The following is a 13517-nucleotide window of genomic DNA, read 5'->3' as shown; positions in this document are numbered from 1 at the left end:
GACTACAACCTCGCAGATAAACAACATCAAACAATGACGCTTTTGTTTTTACAAAGAGCTCAAGTGCTGCGAGACCGATGTGGCTGTTTGGTGAGAGAGGAGAGATGTACGTTTCAGAGAAAAGACAGGCATGATGAAACAAAGACGCTTACAACATTCTGGCCAGTCTAAGGTAACAAATGGTGATTACCTTGCTATTGATTAATATACTGATTCTTTTTTTTTCAAGAATCGATTATTCATTTAAGCATATAAAATTACAATCCAACCATAAAATGTTATAAAATGGGAAAAAATCAAGCAATCGCTAGTTTGATTGACTACTGCAGCCCTAGTCTGGTCATCGATCCCCCAATTGTTCTTTCCCCCTTGCAGTTTTTACTTCCATTTAATGCAAAGGAATATATTAACAACACTGTGTGCTCTACTTATTACAAACTCTGGCCATAAAACAATCGTGGCCCCTTTTATGGCACCAACTCTCGATCACTGCACCGTAAACAGTGAAGTCAGCCAGCCATGGGCCCTTATCAGGCGCTGCTGAGCTCAGTTCTATTCTGAAGGTGCTGTTATGAAACACTGAGTGGGAGTTGTAGTATTATACATAGCTGCCAGCTGCCTGCGTAGGCCAACTCTTTAATCAGTCACTGTAATTGCACGGATGGACTTCGAACCACAGACATATTTGTCTCTACTTTTCATCCATGGCTAAACAACTAAGGAGAGGGAGGCAGCAAGCGCTCGGGATCCCGGGCCGCGCATGGCTCCTGCCCGGGCCCCTCAAGCAGCCAAGCATGGAGGAGCAACGGAGGGGTCACAAACAGAATAAAGAGTTGTTTTTTTTGCTGAGGGTTGGACGGAAAAGGAGAGACAAGGAATGGAGGGGGTGGAGTGGTTCAGAAAGAGGGAAGGACGGAGTGTAGAGGTGGCGAATGGAGGGGACATGATGGTACACAAGTCCCCAGTGGCAGATTGAGTGCTTTTAGGAGCCCAAACAGGGCTCTCCTCTGAATACTAAGGCCTTTCATAGAGCAACACTGCTACAGAGACGCAACTCCAAAGACTCTCCTTTGAGGCCCCTGCGATATATGGGGCTTTCAACTGCTTGTGCAAGAGTAGGTCTAATTGGAAGTTGAGGCGACACAAGGAGGGGGTTAGGGAGGCGGGAACAGAGTAGCTAAGGAGAAGAAGAGAGGCAAGGAGGGGTGCTTGATTTAAGAGGCCATTGTTTTAACAAGTGCATTCTGCCTCCCCCTCTTTTCTCCTCATGGCCTCCCCTTCAGATGCCCACACTCCACAGAGTCAAAAGGCGGCGTTTAGCCCCTGTGAACGAAGAGGGGCTGGGCTTGTTTTGACACTTTGTCCTCCTTGGCTTCTGTGAAAAGGCCTCGCTTCTATGGGCCACTCGAGTTCATTAGGGAGTGCAGCGCTTTCATTCGCGTCCCCATTCCAGCTCCACGCCTCAAAGGGGGCCTCCAAAGCCCTTTACTGTTTGTATAATAAAGACCCTCACCACCTTCACAACTACCACCTCCATTGCCATCATCACAGGCTGAGTTAAGGCTTGTAGGGTAAGGGTCCATTGAAAGAAAATGGTGAGGAAGAAAGAGTTGGGGGGGGGGGGGTATGTTAAGAAGAAACATAAGCATGAAGGCATACGGAAGATGTGGGACAAACATTTTCCTCTCGATGAAGTGTGAATTACACAGGTACTTCAACTACATCAACGACTAGCTGTGAGGCAGGCGCACACTCACACTAGAGCATTGTGTGTGAGTGTGTGTGTTTGTGAGTGTCAAGAGTCAGGTTTCAGCTCTCCCACTTTCAGGTGACATCACCGCGCGTCAGTATCGAGGGGACAAAAGTGAGAGATGTCACTCTAGAAGGGCAAAGGCACTCTGAGATCATACGAGCCCCCAGGAAATCTCAGCTGCCTCTGTGTTTGTGTGTGTGCGAGTGTGAGTGTGTACATGAGCTACACTTGGAGATAATGACCGTGAGAGTAAAAGTGTGAAGATTGTACACCTCAGTTTTCTGCTAACTGTTAGCAACCTATGGTGCGGTATCGCCTAATTTCCATTAAAGTATACTGTACCAGTGGCACAGCAGTCTCTGTTATCTGGAATTTGGGACTATTTTGGAAATAAGTTATTTTATGCAAGCATTAGGCTAATTTTATGCATAGGATCTTGATACCGTTTCATAAAGATCTTAATTGTGTTCAGTTTCATGCTCATTTAAATTTGGGAACTTAAACCTAACTGTAGCCGATCCCAGCTGACATTGGGGGTAAGGCGGGGTACACCCTGGACAGGACGCCAGTCTATCGCAGGGCATGTAGAGACACAAAGAGACAGACAACCATTCACACTCACACCTACGGGCAATTTAGAGTCACCAATTAACCTAACACGTGCATGTCTTTGGACTGTGGGAAGAAGCCTGTGGTAGGAAGCCACGCAGACACAGGGAGAACATGCAAACTCCACACAGAGGGGCCCCAGCCGGGATTCAAACCAGGAACCCTCTGGTTGTGAGGCGACAGTGCTTGCAAATGTATTCCGTTTTATCTTTTTATTACCTTTGCCTTAGGAATGTTGATCGGACATAACAAGCTATCACATCGCGTCACCTTTGGCACTTTGACTATTTTCTAGTATTGTATAGAATAAACAACAATAAATATATTATCAATATATTCATCAATAAAGAAAGAAGGAAAAAAACAAAACCAAAAGCTCTCAGCACGCTCTTACACTTTTATCTTTGCCAAAAAAATTGTCAAAAACTGTAGTCTTTGGATGTTCGCGTCACATCGGGTTTAAGTGGGTATGTCCGAGATTTCTTTGGACGTGTTGTTATTTCCATAGGTGCTGCAGCATGCCTCCTACTGGTTGCAGCAGCTACTGGGGACATCAGATACGCAACAGGTGCTCCCCCCGCAGTTGTAGAGTCTCAGGGAGGCGAAGGCGACACTGATACACCATGTGTTCATACTGTACGCAGTGTGATCAGAAAGTCACCCAAGTCCATTCAGCTGTTTCTCCTCAGAGCTGTGCAACACACACCGACATCAGATGATACATGAATAGCAGCTAAACATGAGATTTAGAAAAAGAGTAACTAGAGGATTAACTTATTTTTCACTACATATACGTATAAGAGGCCTTTAAGCTCTACCTTCAGTCCAACAGGTTGCCCACACTGTAAAAGCAAAGACAGGACTTGTTAACGTTGTTACATGATTTACCACTCACAAGTGTGTTTGGGCAGTGTGCCGACTTAGGTGTGTGGGGGGTCTCAGTCAAATCATATCACTCATCTTATCTGAAGCTTGAGATGGAAGCTGTGGGTGTGTGTGTGTGTGTGTGTGTGTGTGTGTGTGTGTGTGTGTGTGTGTGTGTGTGTGTTCCTGAACATATGGCTGAACAGGCTGTTTTTTGCATACAGGCACATTGAGGGAGGTGAAGAGCCTTTATTCAGGCACCCTTTGGAGGTGAGCTATGAGTCAGCTGCAGGCCCCCCATCAGCAGGACCACCACTGGTGAACAGAGAGGTTGAGCAGGACCGTTAAAGATGGTGACCATACGCATCCTGTAAAGAGTTTAAGGGGCTGAGTATGACAGGAGCAAAGATATAATAAGGTAAATAGGAAAAGAACAATAGGCAGCTGTGTTGCAAAAAACAAAAACTAATATCTAAGAAAAAAAAGGAGGACTGAAAGGGTTATGTAGCTCTGAGCATCAAATACTTCTGTAGTCAGCTTGGAATTACAGCAGTTACAATGGATTCCAGTAGTGACCCAGAACAAATGTCACTTGCCATGCTGTCACCTCCTCGTGACACAAAAGCTCCAACATGAGACATATTTTGCAATTTTCTTTGCAAATTGTTCAAAACTTCTGGATAAACATAGGAGGAGTTGGTTATCTATGATGCAGGAGTGGTCTGACAGGTTTTTTTAGGATGCTTTTTTTTGCCATGATTATAACTGTTTAAATGGAAGCTGAAGGAGGAAGGGGCAATTTGCAAATGTTTTAAAGCCAGGCAGTAAGTGTTTAATACTCAAAATGTACATTTTCATTGAGAAAGACATGCCAAATACTAATGGAAAGAAAGAAAGCAAGTGTGTGTGTGTGTGTGTGTGAGTGTGTGTGAGATAAATAGTATAATATATATAAATAAATAAAGATAAACACACACACACACGCACACACACACGCACGCACTATAGTGGATGGGGCTTGGTCCAGTTCTTCAGAAGAAGAAGCCTGTCTGTCTTGGTTCTTATTTATATCCTATAGGCAGCTGGGTGCTTTAGTTTTTAACGAACAATATTCAAACAGGGAAGGGACTATTTTCAGCAGCAGATTGCATTACATTCAGTTCTCCAGTGGATCTATCTGGTGACGACAGTATGCATGAAATGGAGTCAAGAAAAACTACAGTGGTCGTGTTCATGGTAATGGAGGAGCATGGCATCCAGGGCAGGGCGGCAGTTGTTGATATGTGCTTTTATTTGCTTGTTTGTTTGTTTGTTTTTTACAAAAATTAGCTTTATGGCACAGAGGCAAAGAATCAGTATGTTGGTTTTGATAATTTCATGCGATTTGTTGACGATAAGAAAAATATACAGTTGGATATTACCATATTTCCAACTTTGGATTTGATAATGGTATTTCCTCATTTGTGATGAGAATTGATCATATTTTATACTGGTGCTGTGAAGTGGTGGTGGTGGGGGGGGGGTATCAGTTCTTAGATGCATCGGGATGCGGACGTGGAAGATTCCGAATCGATTCAAATGTCAAAAATCGATTATCTAAATGTTAAAGTATTGATAAAGTATTGTATAACGCAAAATTAATTTTAATTTATTCATCTTCAACCGTTTGTCCCTGTCGGGGTAGCGGGGGGCTGGAGCCGATCCCAGCTAACATCGGGCGTGAGGTGGGGTCCACCCTGGACAGGACGCCAGTTTATCGCAGGGCACATAGAGACGAACAAAGACAGACAACCATTCACACCTACAGGCAATTTAGAGTCATCAATTAGAACTCAGAAATTCGGAAGTGAGGCACCCATACTGTCTTTGGTGTAGCACATAACAGAGACACACCACAAAAATCCGACCGATGTGGCGTTTTTTTTTAATTAACTGGTGACGGAGAAACTAGCAGCTCAACATTGTGTCGTAGCTCGACATGGCTTACTGTTACTTCGAAAGGCATCGGTACAGACTGTGGTAGACACACACACTCACCAAACAGATGATAGTTTCATAATAAAAACAGCTTATATTTCCATGTGTTTCTGCTGGCAGCACAGTAAGTCCCAGCAAACAGTTTCTATGTCAAAATTTCAAAAGACACAGATACGTGAATGAGAGAGAGGCAAAGTGTTTATTTCCTAGTTAGTTTACACATCTGTCTCCCTGTCACCAGTTAATCCGACACACCTGCACCCTCTGCATTAAAAACTAGCGTGTGGAAGCCCTTCCACCCCACTTGGAAAAGAGGAAGTACTCTATCTACAACTCTATCGCAACTTTTATTGCCAAGGATTTGCGTCAGTGCTACAATGTCTGGCCTCAAAGGTATTTTATTGACACGCCGATCCCCACACTCTACAACGAGACCAAAACCAAAGTCATGGGATCACTATAGAAAGCAGGTAGGATGGCTTTAACATATGATGTGTGGACATCCTTTGATACACAATCTTATGTCACCGTAACTGTGCATTTTACCAAAGATGGGTGGCAGCTAGCGTCTGAATGTGTATCTAATGAGAGCCATATGGGTGCTAATATGGCTGAACTGTTTTAGATTCTCTATTATTTATTTGTACTACAAGTATGCTGCTACAGGCAGACTTTACTTTTTCTGCAAGTTCTTCGCAATGCACAGATATATGCTGGCAAATGTATCCAACCAGTTGAAATGTCACATCACTTCCATTTGTTTCTATTGATAAATATATTGGAATTTAATTAATTATGAATCATTACTAAAACAGTGCGTAAAAAATGACCAAGTAGTCACAGTGTTGAAAATTAAATTCTGTATAGAAAAAAAAAGATGCATCAAGATGCATATCATTTTATAATCACATCCCAGCCCTCTGAATCATAATCCAATTGAATCGTGAGATTCCCGACCCTAGTGCCATGTTATGGAACTTGTACTACATTTCAAGCTTTTTGTGGACCAGGGTTACAACTTCCTAGTGAATTCTTCAAAGGACATTGTTATTTCAGCTGCCCTTGTGTTACGTTGTGGGCAATAGCTTTTTTTCCCCTAAATTGTGGTGATTTGTTGTTGGTTTTAAGGATTGTGCTTGCTTTAGTTTTTAGGTTAAATGCCTTGTGCTTCTTTGTGTTTTTGTTTTGTCTTCTTGGACAAATCATTAAATCAACAGAGGGATATAAATGATTAATGATTCTATTCAAAAAAATAAAACTTTCAACTGGTCATTCATTACCAAAATTGATTAGATACCCCCTGCCCAAAAGAATGACAACTGTCCTGCACTGAACAATTGTTCAGATGTTTGTCCACAGATATAAGTCATCCCCAAACCATATATGTGTGTGTGCGGCCCACTGTGCAGTTTCAGCCATTAGACACGGTGAAAATATGGCCCCTGCGCAAATTCCCAGGCGTCACTCAGTGGACTGAACCCATACAGACACTGGCATCAGACAAATGTCTTCTTTTTGTCAGCAAAGAGGATCCTGTGATGTTTTGGTTGGGACACAATACACAATAAGTGGCTTATTTTTAATGCATGGCTGAAACCGCATCTGGGAACAGAAAGAGACCTTTCATCCCAAAATTATGCCGAAGCCACGATCATTTCACACTCTTTCACACAACAAATTTGCCAAAATGTCATCAGCGTCCCTGCAGGTGCTTGTCACTGCAAGAGAAGTGAAGCTTCAGAGGAATTAAGTTACTATGGATCTGTACACGTGTGTCCTTGAAAATGTCTTTGCGTCCCCTGCCCCCTCCCCTGGTTGTGCTCAGACTGCGAGTCTCCAGCCCTGCTTATCTTTCTGTCCTCCACAGCAAACCCCCGCTGAGACAGAGAACCAGAGTTTATTACAGTCTCCAATAATCTGCAACCCCTGAGGAACACAGAATCGTACTATATGGCCTAAAAAACGATGAACATCCCTTTTGATACGAAACCTCTATGGTGACGTGGCCTGAATTTCATGTAAGAAATGTATTTTAAAAGGCAGTGGATAGTAACCGTATAACAGAACACTTGATGTAGAAATGTGTACCCTGTGGGCATACCCCTTGTGTTACCTGAGGTTTCAGAGAGAAACTATATTAACAAAAGGTGAAGGGAATAAGTCTTTGGGAGCTTTTTATGTTCAAAGCACTCAGGCAAGAAATGTTCACTAAAGTGGAACCAACTATTTTGTAAGACATTATGAGGAAAATGGTGTTGCTGTTATCAGCTCCAGACGAGAAGGGAGTACGTCCATGTAGCACATCGTCCCTCGTTCACACTTACACACTGATGGCCAATTGCTCTGCCATTGGGAGCAATTTGGAGTTTAGTGTCTTGCTCAAGGACACTTCGCCATGTGGACAAGACAAGGTAACCACCAAGCCTACGATTCATTATGACCCACTCTACAACATGAGGCCACAGTTGCCGGCAGACCCTGTGCTTTTTCCGTGTGGTTCCAGAGTTTGAAAGGCTCATTTTCATTTGTTGTCCCTGCGCCAGATGTTAAAATACATCTTAATTCTTCAGGCTTTCTATAGGTCAAAGACCAAAAACGTGAGGCGATTTAAATAAACAAACGCACATAGGTGGCAATCTCTAATCATCCTTGTAGTGTGTGAAAGCAGCAGAAAATTAAAGAGATTTTTCCGACAATGGAACATTTATGTTGTTACACTGCCAACCGTCGCTCCGCACTGAGGGCTGCCAGTGGTTGACTTTGTTTGTTTGCTTGCTCGTGTGCTCTCTAAGCGGACATCTGTGACATATATTAGTGCTGTGAACATAATTGAAATGGGCCCCGGGGCTGTGGCATCAAGTTCTGAAATCAGAAACGACCCCAAAGACGAGAGCCTGCCCGGGGGTCTCTCGCAGAGGAGGCTGGCCTCGCAGGGAAAGAGCAAGGTGATTTATAGGAAGGTGAAGGAACATGAGGAGAGGAGTTGGGGGGAGAGGGGGCATTTATTCACATGGGAATGTTGGGGGGGTGGGCGCTTCGAATCGAGTAATCATAGGTTACCTCCACTGCTACCTTGGAGGTGCAATTCCATCCCCTCAGCAGAGACACACAAAGCACAGTGGGGGTATCAGATGGCCCAGTCTGCCTTCCCCTGGTGAAAGCAAAAGCCTGGCCGACACCAACATAACCAGCCAGACCAGAGGAGGGCACACATTCATTGAGGATAAAAAAATCACATACACTCATCCAAGACAGGAGCTCAAGTCTCAGATCCATTAATGAAACTTTCACCCTTGTCCTCCCCCTGAAGCCCCTGAATAGTTTCAGCCTCGACAAGTAAGCCACCAGAGTGGAAGGTGAATGTGCATACAGCCTACGCCAAAACAATCAAAGCCTGCCAGGAGTACAGACAAAGGAGTCCCGTTTCATAGACCCTGAGCCACGGCCACATCCTCAAAAACAACCTTTTCCATGTTGGAGAAAAGTATCGTCGCCTGCAGAGTGGAATCTGTACCAAAAACAACTCGTGGCAGGCAATAAATCTGTCTGTAGGCTGAGTTATTCAGTAATATCAACATTGCAACACCATTAATACCAACAGAATTAGTCTGAGGTCACTAAATCAAATGTGGTGTTAGAGTCATTTTGCAAAACAAAGTTAAAGATAAATTAATATTCTAATGCTTACTGGGAATGCAAAGCCCGGCCTGCAGGTTCTGAGGAAAGGCCACTTGTTAAAGTGTGTGTGAATGTGTAGGATGAGGAGGGGGACTTCAATCCGATGAGGGTGTACATGCGGCAGGGAAGGGCACAAAGTGAGCTGAGCAAGGCCGCACAGCAAACACAAGGCCAATCTCCCCGTCTCCCCTGTCAACCTGCCTTCTCCTCGCCTCTCTCCCTTCCTCTGAGGGTGCACTCACACTGTCCATTCGTACCGTGCCCCGTGCTTTAGGGTGTTTGTCCCCCATCCCTCTTTCCCCATGGCCCAGGCCCGCTTGCACTCACATAACTTCTTGATTGCTTCTTGCTTATGTCATCACCCCTCAGAGATTTAGTTTTGTCTGACTGTTTTTGAACATTTCCTCTGACATAATCTGCAGTAAACACTCCACCTCCCCATCAAACCACCGCGAACCGTTCGGCTGCATCTTTTTAAATATCCACCGTGGGGAACAGTCGCATATAAAAAGACATCAGGACCACCACCAATGCTTGTGCTTGTGCTCATGCACATGTTCGTACATGTGCACCCGGGCTTTGCAAAAGCCCACCTCTCTAACCCGGGCCGCGGACTCACACTGGTCAAACAAACTAGACTTTAGCCGTGAGTCGTGCTTGGGGACAGTACGAATGGACAGTGTGAGTGAACCCTAACTCCTACTAAACACATACATACTTCTGTGATTTTCTTCGTTCCACTTGTTCGGTTAAACAATGAAAGGACGATTTATCAACAACATCTTCAATAATCATGAAATCCGAGTTGGCAAGGCGGAGATGCAACAAATGGTTACACACCCCATGTCTAGGGTCTCTTGAAAGGTTGCTATACTAGTGAGGACACGATCCCTGAGTTCTGGTACCAAAACCAATAGCACAACAATACTTTTTCAACACCTTACTTTAATTAAAAGAGATATTTTGCTGATTAAAAGCTCTGTCATTGCAGTGTGGGCAGGCTGTGTTGATGAATGGTATTTGGCTTCTCTCCGTGGCTGTTTATTTCCGGTAAGGTGACCCGCCTCTGCTACATTACAGTGCTGGAAATTAATTTAGGTCTAGGTATCATTTTATATTGAATGCTTTTGGATTTTAGTCAGACAAAACAAGCTATTTCAAAATAAACCTTTAGTACTCGTAATGGAGGTTTTTAAAATGATGTTAATAATTGCATCCCACCTGTTTTCCTTGTATTTTGCTGTCACCCTCCCCTCTCATTTCTTCTTGATGGGTTCCGACACTTCAACAAACAGACCCCACTCAAGGAAGGAGTTTTTTGGACAGTTTCCCAGCTGTCAGATTCATACAGCAGCACTGTCTCTCAGTTAAGTCCTGCTCCATTCTTCAGGAGTAGCATCATCATGCAGGTTGACCCCCTATTCCAACTATGGGTTATGGATCTCACTGTCAATGATGCTTTACTGTAAGTACCACAAATATGATGTAATGTGCAGTTATGCCTTCAGTCGAACCACTCCAGAGGTTCTGACTCAACCTGTGAGTCCAATCAATAGTTGATTAGTAAATGAGGAGGGTTCAATGGGGTTCACAGGAGTGGGTGAGGGGTCATCCGGTCCCAGACGACATCATTAAATCGTATAACACACTCCCCAACACGCCATTAAAACAACTCAGCCTATTACTGCAAGGCCACTGGACTTAGCTGAGAAGGCATCTTGACCACACACACACACACACGCACGCATGCGCACACACACACACAGTAATAAATCGTAGCCCTGGGTCATCTACTGTCAGCTGGGACTGGCGACTGGTCTTTATATTGCCATTCATGGAACACCGCTTAGAAATTATAGCCTTTACCACTTAATTCATCTTTCCATGAATCCATAACGTACATCTTATAATACAAGTGTCAAGAAAATAAACAGCTGATATGTCAGGGTTAGAGCAATGGATCACGTTGCCAATATCTGCGGTTGATATAACGTATCCTGGAGTTTCCTAACCACTGGATTACTGTGGTATGGGATCCTGTCATTAAGAGCCACTAGCCCTAAAATAATGTCATTAATGTGAGTCTGACTGTCGGTGTCACATCAGGCTTTAAATGCTATTTCAGAGGACTTTCCACTTTGACAAAAATAGTTCTCTGAAAGGAAAATGTTATATTTGGAATTCCTGGCATGACAATGGTCAAATTTGGAATGAATCACCATTTATCAATTACTTGCCTTACAAAACGAGTACGAGTTAGGCTATATGTTGTGTGCCACAATGGAAATTGCCACAGCAGCAGCAGCAGCAGCTCACACTCATGCACAACAGACGATGCGTTTAAGACATGATACAGGCCTGGCAGACCTAATTGCTTTAGAATAAGTCCATTATCAAACAAGCGCGGCCCCCCGCCCCAGATAATGAGAGCAGGCAGGGGAGAACGTTGATAACTATATCTGAAAGGATGAAAGACCCAACTATAAATAGGACGTGGATCGTTCACAGGGGGCTTTTGTTTTGAATTGGATATTAAATCTTATCTGGCTGACATTTTGGAGACAGTCTTCTGGTGACATTTAGGAGTTGTCACAATTACATCAACCTCCTTTTGAGGTCCAACCTGCCAATTACAGATATAATTTGTGCTATCCTGTCGGGTAAATCTTTACATGTCATGTCAGAGGGCACAGCACGTACGACACTTAGCCTGCTGTGTGTGTGTGTGTGTGTGTGTGTGTGTGTGTGTGTGTGTGTGTGTGTGTGTGTGTGTGTGTGTGTGTGTGTCTGTGTGTGTTTAGAAATAGCTTACGTAGGGTCTCTGCATTCCAGCGGCTGTTCTAACATGTTGTAAATACAAGGTGTTAGAGAAAACATAGGAAGGGGGTGGTGGAAATCACTCAGACCTATTACAAGTACCGCTGGGGGCGAGGGGGGCAGGATGTAGGTTATCATAGATAAACAACCCAGTTCACCTGCAATCACAGTCGAGAGCAATGTGCTTGGTTTCCCTTTTTTTTTTAAACTGGATGGAAAAACAGAGGCTGCACGCACCAACATCTCTATGTCCCAAGGACACGGTTTTACTTCAAGTTAATGGACGAATGATCTATTGACTTTTAAAAAATAAAACTGTCAGTAGTAGAGACAAGTAAAAAGGGCATTTTTAAGTAACTGTACAGACCTTTCTAACCCATGCAAGAGCACAACATCCATTACATATTACATTTTATATCCCAGTCCAGCTCCCAGTCATCTATAACTAACCAGCACCAAAACCAACATTCTCACTGGTAAATAGTTGGGGTTTTATTCCAGCCCAGGCTGATGGCAATCTGCCTTAAGGCGGAGGTCTGACAGGACATAAGGCATCTGCATACACATTCATAATGTAGCCTACAGTGCCTACAACTTAACGTGCATGTAAGGCAAAACAAAGGTGTTACAAAACCTTCCAAAGACACATAAATCATATTTTACAGCATCCTATACCCATATAGTCCCAGCAGCACGTCAATCTGACACGAAGGATAAGCAACAATAAAGAGTACAAGACTACAAAGTATCAAAAGTGGAATTAAAACAATTAGGAGCATCATTTTTCTCAAGTTAAATCAATAGAAATAGGAGGAACTGCCGCAGATGCCGGAGCTCGGGCCATCGCTTCAACACTTGCACAAGCATGTTGTCAAACAAGATTTAAACAAAACAGAATGAACGCTCAGACTCGGACACAATTTCCACAACAGTTTCTATTTTAACAAGCTGAAGTGCACTTTGCTGCTGAGTTTCCATGTCAGAACACTTCACGGAGCTAAGACGGACGGGATAAATGCATCGCGCTATTTACAAACACCAGCGGTGCGGACACGGCTCCGTTCACCTCTTCCACTACACGCTCGCACGCAGACTCCCAACTCCACTTTGCTGCGTTTTTTAAACGGACATTTTCTTACCTGGACTCCGGCTGAGCAGCAAAGTTATCACGGAGCCCCAAAGCACCGCGGCCAGCTGCATCTTGTACCCCGCTTTTCTCTCTCTCTCTTCACCGGGCGTCCTTTCCCCCTTTTCCCTCTTCTTCTTCTTCTTCTTGTTCTTCTGTTTCTTCTTCTTCTTCTCCTCCTCCTCAGTTAAAATATCAACGGGCTTCTGTTGCACAAATAAACACTCCGTCTTTCACGCAAACCTCACAACATGACTGACTTTTTGAGCCCCTTTTCTTTTCTCTCCCGGACCCGCTCCGCCTCCTCCTCCTCCTGTGTGTGATAACGCGACAAAACCGGGATTAAAAAGTTAACTGTGAGGGGGGAACAGCCAGGCTTTGGTCTCCAACATGTTGTGCTCTAGTTCCTGACGCTGTAGACACCAAAAGGAGCTGTGGGCTGAACCAAACGCAGCGCAGGGGGGGAGACGGCTGCGTCCGCCGCGGTACATTTAAACATAACTCGTGCGTAAATGAGCGAGAGTTACACATTTGTATCATTATAAGTTCCGTAAATTACAAAACAAACATTTTAACCCCCCCAGGGTGTTGTTTTTTGACGTTGTAGTGAAATACTCGCTCTCCCTACTTCCCTATCCCGAAACAAATGGTCTCGTCCAGAATCTCTGCTCTCGTTGTGTCATTTCTTAAATT

General features: G+C 44.0%; 1 protein-coding gene across 4 annotated transcripts in view; it reads right to left on the bottom strand.

Annotated features, from left to right (window-relative positions):
• The window catches only part of lrp4 (low density lipoprotein receptor-related protein 4), a 119679-nt gene extending 106515 nt beyond the window's left edge, over window positions 1-13164 (bottom strand). For all 4 annotated transcript variants that reach the window (XM_083916734.1, XM_083916735.1, XM_083916736.1 and 1 more), the window contains exon 1: window positions 12838-13164. In XM_083916734.1, coding sequence (XP_083772860.1) covers window positions 12838-12898 — 61 coding nt within the window. In that variant the 5' untranslated portion in view covers window positions 12899-13164. The remainder of the gene's footprint in view (window positions 1-12837) is intronic.
• Window positions 13165-13517: the final 353 nt, after the last annotated feature.

The sequence above is a fragment of the Echiichthys vipera genome (genome assembly GCF_963691815.1).
Source record: "Echiichthys vipera genome assembly, chromosome: 1".
In the NCBI taxonomy this organism is placed as follows: domain Eukaryota; kingdom Metazoa; phylum Chordata; class Actinopteri; order Perciformes; family Trachinidae; genus Echiichthys; species Echiichthys vipera.
This window is presented reverse-complemented; position numbering and strand designations above follow the sequence as displayed.